The 14,502-nt window shown below is 30.2% G+C and overlaps 1 protein-coding gene across 1 annotated transcript; it reads left to right on the top strand.

Moving 5' to 3' along the window:
• Window positions 1-2,987: 2,987 nt before the first annotated feature.
• LOC112599533 lies at window positions 2,988-14,146 on the top strand. Its single transcript, XM_025346460.1, has 5 exons — window positions 2,988-3,207; window positions 6,127-6,448; window positions 8,000-8,556; window positions 10,752-11,133; window positions 11,809-14,146. Exons 1-5 carry the CDS (start codon window positions 3,072-3,074, stop codon window positions 12,098-12,100), a joined length of 1,689 nt encoding a protein of 562 aa, XP_025202245.1. The 5' UTR covers window positions 2,988-3,071; the 3' UTR covers window positions 12,101-14,146.
• The last annotated feature ends 356 nt before the right edge of the window (window positions 14,147-14,502 follow it).

Here is a 14,502-nt window from a genome sequence, read left to right as displayed (position 1 = left end):
AATTTAATGATGTATCTATAATTGTAGGTACATTTTTTAGTAGGTCAACAAAATATATTTTATGATATTTTTTATTGATGTAATCAAAATAAAAAATATATATATTTATACCATATTATATTATTATTATTAATACTATATACCTTACTGTAAAACAGTGAGAATAAGTTCACGGTGTAAATATGTAGGTATAATATTTCAAAATTAATTTATATATTTTTCAAATCTCATTTCATATACCTAATTAATAATATACATAAAAATTTAAAGATAACCATTATGGTTACAAAAAAATATTTTAAAATAAAATAATTTTCATAAAAATTCTCGTTTTTCCTTAATTGCTCGTTTGTTTTAGGCCGATTATAATAAAAGGGCTTGGAATTTTTAATTTTTACCTCATTAAAGTATAAATTAGATACAATGTGTAATCCTAAACTTTTCTCAAAGTTGAAAATAGATGATTTTTTCGACTTCTTGTCTTGTATAGATACGTATATACAGACACAAAAAAAAAAACACACGCACACGTATCTTTGTTAAATCAATATACCTATATTCATTCTCCGCTCAGTATATATAAAATAAAAAATAGAATTTTAGAAGTATGATAAGTAATACTGAGCACCTACCTTAAAATTAAATTCGAAATTTGAAGCCATAAATTTTAAGTAGTTTAATATAGATTCATTCAAAATTTTTAAAATACAATACAATAATAATATTATTTAACTTAAATTAACTCTATCACTGTTGTTTTTGAAATAGAAAAATATTGTATACTATATTCGAATATAATGAACGTACAATTCTAAACTAAAACTTATAGCGTAACAGGTGCAATGTTATTGTATCAGATAATATAAATTATTTTTGCGCTTTTATCTCACTGCTAAGGTAAAAAACAAAAAAATTTACGCTTTTGAGTTATACCGGCAAAAAAAATGATTTGCAATTTTGGTTATCACCGTTCATATTGTATAATTTATGTTTATAATTTATTATACTTACGTAATATTTACAGTGTTATATTAAATATGTGCGAGTTCTGACGAATTTTGGGTGAGTAAAAAATCAAAAAATGACGGAAATAGCGCATGCGATTGCAGGGTAGGTATGTGGCAATAATATATTATTAATTGTAGGTATACAATAATAATTTATATAAAGCTGCAATGATCGCTAAAAATAATAATATTATGAATAGTAGCAGCACTATCATAACTATAACATTTCATTCCTATACCTAAATAAATTTATATATATTTATATTGGAAAATGCATTTGTGACCGACCAGAAATAAGAAAGTATATATCTATAGATTATAATAAATTACGTTTTTGATCATGTTCAAAATCAAGTCCAATTTCAGCTAACACTTTCTATATTATACCTATGATGTGATATTATTTTAATAAAATTATTTAATATTTAATATTAGCCATAGAAAATAATACTTTATCATCGTCTATATCCGACGATGGAATATAATAATAATAATAATAATATTTATAAACAGTCATTAATTATAGTTAAAAAATTAAAGTAGTGAATTAAATTAAAAAATGATTTATTTTTTACTTTTTTAATAATTAAAAAAGTAAAAATATTATTAATTATTAATAATTAATACTAGGTACTTTGTTAATTTTTCAAAGTAATTTTAAAAATTTAAGTAAATTAATTTAATGTTAAAATATAACAGCTTTTTAATGTCATTTAAAAATAATCCATCAAGTTAAAATTAAAAAGTTGAAACTATTGGTGAATTTTAATGATTTTACATACTACGTATTAATATTAATGTATACATATGGTTTTAAATAAATATTATAATCTATAAGGGCACCTACCATTATTTTTGTTATTATTATATTTTTTGATAAAACAATATTATGTGTAGGTATATGCTTAGATATTTAGATAAACATAATATGTATACTTTTTATGATGTGGTCCATTTATTACTAATTAAAAAAAGTAAATTAACTTCTATTAAACAAATATGAGTTATTTCAACTTTTTTATTCTTATTTATTTTAAGAAAACTCCACACATCTTCTATTTAAGGGATTTAATAAAAGACATTTAAATTAAATTTTGAAAAAAATTAAAAATTATTTATCTTAAATGTATTTAAATGCTAATTCAAAGTATTTAAAAGTGGTCCCATATTAATCTAACAATGACTCTATATAATATCATTACATAAAAAAAAGATTTCGCGTTGAACAAACTTACGAATACATATCGTTTGCAGTAGATTTACTAATTATAATATTCACGCTGTTAACGAAAAAAAAAATTAATAATTTGAATTGTTATTAAGTCATCGGAAAAAATAAATAAAAACACTACAACAATCATAAAATTAATTACGGATGGCGTGGCGTCCTCTTAAACTCGCTTACGAATTAAATTTTTATTATTTGTTAGCTATATCTATACTATATTATTAATTTCTATGACTTATAATTTAACATAATATATATACCATTCCATCCGAATCAATAATTTTCCCTGCGTCTTTGAAACGCTATCTGAGAAATGATCATTTTTTATTTTTACGACTGTGGCGACGTCCAAGAATCCAAAAACAGAATAACAAAAAGACGAGATAGAATAATAATTGTAAACAACCGAGAAAAACGGAGTTGCACATCGCCGCCGCGTGTGGCGTCCGGGCGGCATCGTCGGAGGGAGTTAACGGGTGGCGTTGGGTGGCGGGTCGGGGAAACGACCGAGCCCGGCGGCGACGCGTTTTGTTTCGTCGCCGTACACCACACCCACCCGCCCTCTGCACCATCATCGCGGCGGCGCATCATCTAGGCCTGTGGCGTCGGTGGGCGGCGGCACGCGATTCGCTGCGCGCGCCGCCGCCACCGGGGCGCTGGGTACGAGCGGGAGCCGCCGCCGAACCGGTGGCCGCATCGGCCTATTTAAGGGCCGGTCTGCGCTGGTCTGGCATCAATACGGTTCCGTTTTCTGTAGTTCAGTACGCTCTTCGACGTTCAATCTCGTGATTGTTTTTTTTTTCTTGTTTACTTAACGCGGAGTGTCTTTTTTCGCGATGATAATTTACGGGTTAGTGTCCGTGTTTTTCATTACTACGATCGTGACTGGCGCGGTTATCAACGGACCCGCCAAACGTGTACCTGCACACGAATCCAACAATATTGAAGCCAACCATGCAGCTACTCCAATTGGTAATATATTTTTGATTTTTTTTTTTTTTTTGAATATTATGGTTTGTGTCGAACGGTAGAAAAAAAATGCTAAATACATCACTTTTTAATATTATAATATTATATTAATTCAACCTCGCAGCACATAAACTGTATGCATTTGAAATCGTATAATTTAAATTCTTAATGTAATAATATGATGGATTTTAATTTTTCTACCATTCGATAATTACCTATAATAGTCGAATTTTATTTAAATACGTGTTCAAACGTAATTAGGTAGACATAGGTATCTACATTGTTTTTTGGAAATTGATTTTTTCGTCTGTACAATAATATATTAATATGCTAACATTTGTTTGTACCTTCATTGTAATTTTTACGAATTTTTCAATTAAATCTATGAATATTTATTTATATATTGAGTATCATTACTAAAACGTAATTATGATTTACTGCAGAGTTTAATATATTGCCGCTAGTAAATTAATATAATATTAAATGGACGAATTTATATTTTATAATATTGTTATTGCTTAATGGTAATATATCGTATATTAGTGTGTATGACTTTATGATTGGTATATATTATTCTCGTTTATTCATATTTGACATTTAATGTGTATGGTAATTATTTGCTATTATTTAATCATTAAGATATATGTAGGTACTTAATAATTTAATATCTAGTTAAATAATTTTAATATTAGTACCTGTTATTATTTATTTTTATGACATATTTTTTGTGAAAAAAATATGATTCTTTTCAAACAAATATTTTATTATTTATTCGCTGCCAATTTTTAGTATATGTAAGAAATTTATATTAAAAATGTTTTTCTAAATATTTCATTAACGTGAAATGAATATATTTTAAATTTGAAAACTATTATCTCTATTATCGTATTTCTATTTGAGAACATTATTGGTTTATTTTTCTATTACATTTTGTAAAAATATAATTTGATTCAATCATCATAATTCATAATAGTACCTACTAGTACTCTAAGTTACTATCCCATGTTTTGTTTTTGATTATGTTTAAAAGTATATAGTTATTGTTTTTTCAAATTAAATAATTTCGTTTTATCATATGCCCATTGTATCAATGTTTAAAAAAAAAATTCTCGGCATTTTCATAATTATATTACCTATAATTATTATAGTTAACAATAATAAGTGCATAAGACCATAAGAGATATAAATCACAATTAATAATAAACTAAATAAGTGAACAAAAGTTAAAAAAATATATTGATTTTTAAATTTTTTTATTAAATTATTTATGTACGTATAGGTATAATATTTTATCCAAACAATTTTTTAACAATAACTTTAATAATTCTTTAAAACTCTTAAAATATTCCGGAGACTAACTCTATGTCATTTTAAGATAATGGTAAACCATTGGATTAAGTCCATCTATCGTACCCCCTAGTATCGCCATTTATGTTTTTAGCTGTTTGCTTTATGTCCATTGAATATATATTATATAGCATGTAGGTGGTATGCGTATTATACTATTATAACGTCTAGTAATAATAATTGTATTACTTGAAACATCATTTAATTATTTCAAAAGGTGTAGGAGGTACTTATAATACCCATAGTATAAATCCGTTTCGTTAAATTCGTGAATAAAATCATATATAGTGGATTGCAGTGCTTAATCACAACAGCAGTACCAATAATATATTATCAATTAATATATTATATTACGTTGTGGTGAATTTTGTGGCACGCGCGCGGTCGAGGTTAAATCGGATGATCTGAAAAACTGTCCATATATTTTATAAATTATATATAGGTATTTACGCCTCATGTTGAAAGTGATATAATATTATGTTTGATTGTACGCTATTATTGTTGCTCTATTTTTAGCAGCAATAGTTGTATTTTTTTCGTCACGAAATAATAATACTATAATCGAATACATCGGTATTATAGAATAACAAATGTGTGCGCGCGCATGACTGGGCCGGCACGCGCGCCAGCAGACGACCGTTTATCCCGCGCGCTCCTTCCTCTTTCACCGTCGCGCCCACTCGATTCGGTGGCGGTGACCATGTGCGCCTAACAACAACAACAACAACAACAACACCAGTAGTAATATTAGTGTAGTAGGAATAATAATAATAATAAATCCTTGTAAACAAAAACAACGGCAGCAGGTTGTTGCTGCGCGTTTACTTTCTGTGGCGTTCGCGCATTAAACGTACCGTCGCCGTTTATACAAATCTGATAATATTATTAATTTATTATCATCGTTATTATTATTATTATTATTATTATTACTATCATTGTTGTTGTTGTTTATTATCATTATTTTTCTGAACTTCTGAGTAGTAATAAATTATTACGTTTTCTATAGATACTATTTTACACGCGTGTTTAACATTTTTTTTCTCGCAGCGATTTAGTTCTTTAATCAGCTGTTGTCTACTGGTTGTTGTCATATTATTAGGATTTGAAACTATTGTAACTTGCACTTTGAGTTCAATTGTTCCTCTAAAATATGTATTAAAAATATTTTTAAAAAATCATTTCATACATAAGTATATTAATTGTTGAAGATAAACATAAATTGTATTCCTGATATTTTTAATCCTGTCTTATTTTTGAAAATTTATTGAAGGGGAAATGTTTGTAAAATATTTATACCTTTACGTAGCGTAATCCTTAAAATCCTTAAAATATCATATAAATTGAATATTCTGTATTTTTAAACGTGTATATCTAGTTGTATAAGGGTAACTTGCTTTATTATGTTTTACTACATTCTATACAGATATTCAATTACGCTAAATTGCAAGTTTTATATACCGTCAAACAATAACACGCAGGTTATAAAACTTCAATACAAAAATATTTATTTTATAATTGTGCAAATACTATATTACTATGTACAATATAATAACGATGATGATGTTTTGATTACAGAAATAATGACCACTGTCAAACCGGCCCAATCACCCTTAATCACTTGTTTCTGTAACATGCCCGAATGCTTATCCCCTGCCGGAGGTGATGGTACCTGCTCTACTCGTCTGGGATGTTTTTCCGAGGTTCGCACAGCTATTCCACCGATGGGAGAAATTTTAAGATCTACGGACTTTGCAGGAAATGAAACCATCTACGCTGACAATGCCCCCGCAGTTTTTCCAACTATTCCTAAAATTTCTAATGGTGGAACCACTTCAAATGCCACAGAACCTTCATCCGTAAGAGGTTCATACGGCTGCTTAGACTTGTTGCATTACTCGTGAGTTTATATTATATATATATATATATAACATAGACATATTATAATAATATGTATATTATACACATTTTTTATCTTTCGTGGTGGTTCCAGGAGTAAGAAACCCCTCAATTTTTTAATCTTGGACTAAAATTTAAACGAATTTTTTAAACACGTGTACACCTATATTATAATATGTATAAAATAGGTACACATCAATGAAGAGTATAAAGTACCATAAACCCATAAAACTTTTCCACTACATTGCTTAAAAAAAAACTGGACCTTCTACGTCTGTTTTGTATATTTGTACGTTACGTTTCATAATAGATGTATAATATTAATTTATCACATTAATCTTTAAATTAGTGATGCACGTTTTACATGCTTATATTATATTGTTATAATTTATTTATCGGCAACTAATGTAGGATAGCTGCGAGTACATAATACACCTCATACAATTTTGTATAGGTAGTCGCTGCGTAGATATACATAATGTTATTGTGTATTTATTTAGTACGGGCGTCATGTACCTATATAACGTTGACCGATCTCATGCTTGACCATAATTTTGTTTTTGAAATATAATGTCGTATTAAACTATAATAGAATAATATTTCATACAGCTAAACTGTTTGTTTGTACATATTATATTTTCACATTTAGCATAGATAACTAGTCATAGTCGTTTTTTTTTTATTATTATTTTTAGATATTGTTGGATTTTCTTTTCTTTTTTTCCACAGCTGCTTTTTAATTTTTACTTTTAATTATCTTTATAATAATTTTACTCATATACTATAGCTTTGTACGTCGTTTTGGTGTACCTTAAAGTACCGTCGCATAATACATTTACACGTTAAAATAATTACTATTATCACACAACACGAACACATGTAATATATACCTATAGGCAAATTGTGTATTCTTCGACAAGTAACTACAAATACCGCGTAACAAAGGGTTTTCAGATAAAATAATTTTCTATAGCGTAGATGGTACTTAATAGGTGGTAATAACGATTTCAAATTAGGCGGCACTTTAATATCTCACAGCATGCAAAGTTTTATTTTTCAATAGTTTAACACTATAATATACATAATTTATAAACACACGTATTTAGAATTTTCGCATCCTATATAACCTATAACAAAGTATAATATTGGCAAATAGATTATTTAAAAGTTCAAAAGTTCCTGTATATAACCATATTTAACTACATTTTACTATAACAATACATTAATTAAAACCATATTTTATAACAATTAAAAATCTTTTCAATTATAATATATGAAATAGAAATTAAACGTTTCATTGAATCTTTTTTTTCTTGGTTAGGTATTTACATTGTCCATATTTCCATTAATTACATACAATTCTATAGTTCATCATGCAACAATAACGAATTATATTATCGAATATTATATATCATTTATATTTTTACTCTTATAAGAATTTTCGTGTGCATAATACTGATTTGGATGTGTTTTTTTTTTTTTTTTTGTCTGTTTGCGGCGCGTTTCTGCTCGTGTGCCCCCGACTACGCTTATTTCCGACGAACATATACAGCAAACAACCTTGTGATGAAATCTTAAAATCTATGGAATCAGATGCTTCTGAATTCCCAGTCATCCAAGCTCCTACAAACACTGCTCAACCTTCTAACAACGCTCTAGTGCTCGCTTTTCATTGCTGCCAGACTCCAAGATGCAATGGAAATCAATCGGGCCCAGCAGAAGGTTCTGTCAAATCGGCTCAAGCCGTACTCGTAGCTGCATTAAAAAGTTCTCTCGCCATGAGTAATGAACCAAAATCTGAAATCGAACAGCATTCTACAGCAAAGGTGGCAGTGGACCCCGTAACAACCAAATTATCTTCTGCAGATATTGCTCAAATGACAAGAGAAACGTTTGAGGAAATTGGACCTGCATTACTCGTTTTGGGTGAACCTTTTCCTCCATCTGCCCTTAAAAATGAAATCTCCCAGAAGATCATTTCCGCCGCCCCCATTGTGATGCAACCGATATTGCCTGCAGAGGCCGTACCGGTTCAGCAGGATGTAATTCACAATGAAACTGTCGGAAATTTGGGACATGTTGTTGCTAAACGTCACGACAGTCAAAGTGGTATGTAAAATAACATGTTGTTTTGACAGCGTACTTGTTAATAAGTGTAAAATATTATACAATTTAATAACACTTTATATGTTTGTTGTTAATCTGATGTGTACATAATACCTATAACAATAATATAATGTGTTTAATTAATTATAATATTATACTACTTATAATACAATTCAATATATATATATAAAAAAAAAAAAAATTTACAATTTTTAAAATTTTGCTTTGATGTTATATTATGAAATACTCACGTAATAAATTGTTGTGATTATAAATGACTTCATTGCCTGTTTAAAAATGTAAATAAAAAAAAAAAAAATGGTCATGACCAACAAACGTCTTGTATTTTTTTATTATACATTTATTGTACTTATATCTCATCTAAATATAAAATTACAGCCAATATAACAGTTTTATATACAGCAGAAACCGTGTATAATGATGGCGTTCAAGGAACAATAAAAAATGTATGGTAATAAACTAATTAAGAAAAAAAAGTTATTAAAAAATATCATACATTATACTATTACATTTAAAACGCAAAATATTTTCTCAATTATTTATATCATTAAAAAGTAAACCTAATCTGACACTACAACCGTTGGAATTATAAACGGTTTCTACTGTGTATATATATTGTTTAATATATAAAAATTACATATACGCTTACGCAAATGGTGACCTATCTAATTTTTGAATGGACGACATCATTTGCAATACCTAGATAATAATTTATAGTCAATGCTTTTTCAACTTAATCAAAATAGACGAGTAATACATGTATTTCGACCACGATATATGTATCGAAATGTGTTTAAGTTAATTCAAATCGTTACATTATTTGATATCGTGGTATAAATAAGAATTTTTAAACTGAAAATAACGAAATGTAGACGATATGCTTATCGTTGTTGTCCTTGGGTTATTTTTATAAAAAAAAAAAAAAACTCAATCACAATAACTCACAAGCACACACTAATAACGCATGATGTCTATGTATAAAACGCGTAAGACATGACAGAGTTTTGTCTCATTTGAACACATCGTTTAATTTTTTTATTTAAATCTCATCTCTGATGATCAATCGTTTGTGTATATAATATAAACTCCGACCACGGTCACAGGAAAAAGGTATAAAGTTGATGATACTGCAATTAAGTGTGCATGTGTTTGAATACTACAGAGTAGTAGTACTAAATAGGTTGTTACATTATTTTAGTCAGAGTATTCACAGAAAGCGCGACGAGTCAAACTTCATCAGTTAACTAAAGTTATACATTTTATAAAATGATAACGTCGGTTGAAGGAAAATAATACTGATATTTTTTAAATATTATATTATTATTTTATAGTCTGACATTATACGTTGAAAAATATCTTAATGTTGAAAAACAATTACCAACTTAATTAAATCGGCGTCGACGACCAAAATCTACATGTAAAAAAAAAAAAAAAAATGAAATAATAGTAAATTATACATATTTTATATCTACACAAATTTGTCTCGTTGGTATCTAAATAATATTTAGTTTGACTAGTCGCGCTCAGAAATGGCAGAAATTGACCCGAGAGCAGTCTGACTGATATTAAAAATAAAGTACCTAACTATTGGTTATATTATCATATTTATAATGTGTATTATTATTATCACATACACATTATATTTGATAAATGATGGTAACTATTGATAACAATAATAATAATCTATATAAGTCTATTGCTCTCGTCCTTAATAGACACCACACACAATCGACCTTATATATCCAGCAACCGTGGTCGTATCGTTTATATTATAAATGCGATATGTACTTAAGTGCGACCAGCGACAATATACATGCCATATGTAATGGTGTGGCGGAGTGAGTATAATAATCAAGAGTCAGTCGATTCTGAGTTTTAGGCGGTTAGCCAATGGGTAATAATTAAGAAATAACTACTACAGGTAGTTAAAAATAAACTGACAGTAAATTATGCCCTAATCGCGATTTGAATGGGTGGAATATCAGATTCGTCTATGAACAATTATACAAGTTCGCCACGCCACTGTACAATTCAATAATAAACTTTTACAAAGATTTGCGTGTATATTGTCGTGTCGTCGTCGTCATCATCTTCTCTGTTCTACACGACGTGTAGGTACCTATAGATATTTAATATAATATAATTAAGATATTGTTTTATCGGTTTCATATGTGCAGTCGCACCAATTATGAAACAGACCACCTACGACCAGGAAAACATTGGAGACTTTGACGATGACATCGCAGCTGAGGTTGCAGCCGCTTCCGCCACTGCTAAGTCACTTCCTATGCTCGACCAACAGAACTTTGAGTCTTCGTGGACTCCTCGTCACGGCGGCGTGCCAGATTTTGTACCACCTCCAACCCTGCAAAAGGATAACGACTCCTATTTACCCTCTTACGTCAACAACAACTACGTCAACGATGACAGTGGCATAAACAATTGGATGATCGGCATAACCTGCGCCATCGTTGTGGCGAGCATAGTCGGTCTATCGCTGTTGATAATGTCCGTCTTCAAAATCATACGCAAGTCGGACATATTCAGAAACTACAAGAGGTGAGTAATCCGCGTATATGTTGTATATTCGTCGCTCGACTTATTCGATCTGTTGCGCGCATTAATAACGATAGGGAGGGAAAAAGAAGTTTATTATCAACAAAGATAAGTACGTTTCTTAGAGAAAGATAGCATATACACTTGACGCCTTAATGTCTAACCATATAAATACAGTACCTAGATAGGTAAGGTGGTAAAAACTAAAAATAAAGTACTTTTCAGATTTTTCAAAAAAAAAAAAAAAAAATGATTTGCCATTTAGATATTAATTTTTGTATTCAACAAAAGTACATATAAGATGTAATACCTTTAACATGCCGTGATCCGAGTTGCAGATGTTTTTAATGAATATCTTTTTTCTTATACAATATAATCGCAACAACTTTATAATACCATAGGTAGGTGTTACCATCGATTTTAGAATATACTACTTTAACATTATATATTCTAAAACCAATGGTATTTTACGCGCATACGATCACAACAACAATAACAATTATGACGATTTTTTATCGTTTTTATAACTCTTATAATTTACCAGTCACTGTAATATAATATAATAGAAATCGATTTTAATTCGTCGTTCGTCTGTTTTGTGTTTTCGCATGACATCATATTATTATCATCGTCGTCGTCGTCGTCGTCGTCGTCGTCGTCGTGTATGAAAAAACGCAGCGTGTGCAGCAACCCGGGAGAACCGTGCGCATGCAACGGCGGGATGACCAGACGCCGGCCGCGCGCGCAGCCCGATCTCGACGCCGCGGTCGCCGCGTTACGCCGCAGCACCACCTCCACCACCGCGCCGCTGCTGCCGCCCCCCAACCCCGGCCGCAAGAACCGCGGCGGCGGCGGCCACGCCAACGCCGGCGCGTCGTACAACGACTCGACGGGCGACACCACGTACGTTTTCACCACCATACCTGTGCCCGACAACGTGCTGCCGCTCATACCGGTGGTCCGCCGTTAGCGCTTGGACGTGTCGCAGTCCAAAGCGCCCGCACCCCAGGAGAGAAGGTACCTATCATGATGTCGTTGTCGTGCGCGCGCTATTAATATACATAATTATATATAATATTGTTTTGAATGTCGCAATGTTGTGCCGGGTGTTTGCCGTGTGTGTTACTGTATCGGTGTCAATGACGACGACGGCGAGAGCGTATATTATCACAAAATCGCACGTCATTCCCGTGTCCGTATCTGCACACGCGCAATGCACAATATTGTATATATCATTACATGTATATATATATATATTATGGCGTAGATGGATGATAGGTATATTATTATTTTTTGTATTTGTAAATCGCGTGTTCTTTGGCTAAGACTGATGAGGAGAATATTATTATTATACTATTATTTTCTTTTTCTTTTTTTTTTTCTTTTATTATCATCGTATCAATGTATAATCCACTAAGGGACGAACAGGTTAGATTAGACTATTAATTGGTCAAGTTATAATAAATATTATATAGCTATTAGTTGTTGTCGACTGCCGTAAGCCTGGGACGGAAAGCGCTGACATTGCAGGGTCCAACTGTACCTATACTTATACTCATGTATTAACACCGACCAGTGAAACTATTACACCGCCTCGTCCGAGTTTCGCCGAGTGCAGTTGTTCGGATCAACTCGGTTATCGCTATATCCTTGTACCGCTATACATGTAGTTACAATATAATTATGATTCTGCACACATAACAACATTTCTAAACTTAATATACAATATAATATACGAACCTTTCGAATGATGTGTAAATATCCCTCATACTATGCACTCGGGATTTTATACAACTAATTCGTTTTTGTTTCAAGCTTTTAAAATTATCTCGATTTATAGTTTATACTGACGTTGTTTTTATTAGATGCGTGCTCGCCAACTAGATAATTCGATTGGTAAAGGATAATGAATGCGAAACGGTTAATTACAGTATTTCCATACGGTTTGATTAGACATTTCTTAAATTTTTACGGTATTATAACCGTATTGACAAAGCAACTTAGTAATTCCCAGTCTTACGGTATTTATATATTATTATTTTTAAACGAATGCGGAGGGTGCTGGGAGATGAATCCTAATATATAATATCCTTCTAGAACGTAATACTTTTACGTTTATGGATCGTTTCATTTGTGTCATCTCTATCTAGACGCCCCTTCTGGCACCCACCCGCACATCGAATTAATGCGCTTTTTTTTATTAGGTATTATATATTATTATATTATAGGTATACATTTTAATTTTGATATAATTTCTAATAATGTCTTACGATAGAATTATGTGGCTCGTTTACGTCGACTATTTATGTTTATTGTTCACAAACAACTAATTAATCAACATTTACATGTATTTTCTTAATTACATATTGCTTTTATCATAAACGTACGATAATTGTAAGATACTATTCTAAACTATCATAAAGTTCCGTGTGGACTGTGTAGTGAGTGTTAAAATATATTTTATTTTTAATAATTGAAAGGTATACAGTGTCAACTACATTTAATTAAAAATAAAATCGGTTAATCAAATTGCCAACAAATTTTTAACACACGCCTTACACGTTCTACACGGAATTTGGAATAGGCATTAGTGTAATAGTATCTTTGCTGTTATTTAACACTTTTTTTTTTTATTAATAATGATATAATTACTATATTTTGTACACGATTATTACCATGATGCATATAGTAAGACACTAATGTAGCAACAGGTCCGTGCCTATAATTCCGATCGTATCGTTTTTAAATCCTTATTATTTACTCTCATTATATTATAATACTTTTTGACTTTTAAGAACTAATAACGAAAAGAAATAAACAGATATTTTGAGAGAGAGAGAGAGAGAGAGAGAGAGAGAGAGAGAGTTTTTCATTCAATCACTATCAAATTTTTACATTACGTCATACTGCTATCTGACATAATAGCTCTTTTTTTTATAAACATATAATAATTATTGTATTAGTCGATAGTAAACTAGCCAATTTTCTCTATTTGAATTTTAAACTATTATTTTTAACTTTTAGTGTGTAATGAATATTTTAGTTAGTAATATTAGTCTGTATAATTTTTATTTTTTTTTGTATCGTTCTTGTATCTACTTGTACTTACAACGAATACATTCAATTTTTAACGATGACTACGTTGTCGCATAAAAAATAATATATTTAAGTTCTTATATCTCATTATGTAAACCTGAATTTCTGTTTATTGGTATATTAAAATGTAATTCAGTAACTATTTTAAACGGATTTTTATATCTATAGTAGTTTTTACTTTAAAACTTGTATTTTATTATTTTGCTGTTTAGTATTAATAATTTTATTTTCATTCATGTATCCGATGATTTAAATAACGACTACGGTCATTAAATA

Source organism: Melanaphis sacchari, unplaced genomic scaffold (assembly GCF_002803265.2).
Source record: "Melanaphis sacchari strain LSU unplaced genomic scaffold, SCAv2.0 Contig536_pilon_pilon, whole genome shotgun sequence".
NCBI classification, from domain to species: domain Eukaryota; kingdom Metazoa; phylum Arthropoda; class Insecta; order Hemiptera; family Aphididae; genus Melanaphis; species Melanaphis sacchari.
Note: the sequence above shows the minus strand (reverse complement) of the source record. Positions and strands in the feature narration are given on the sequence as shown.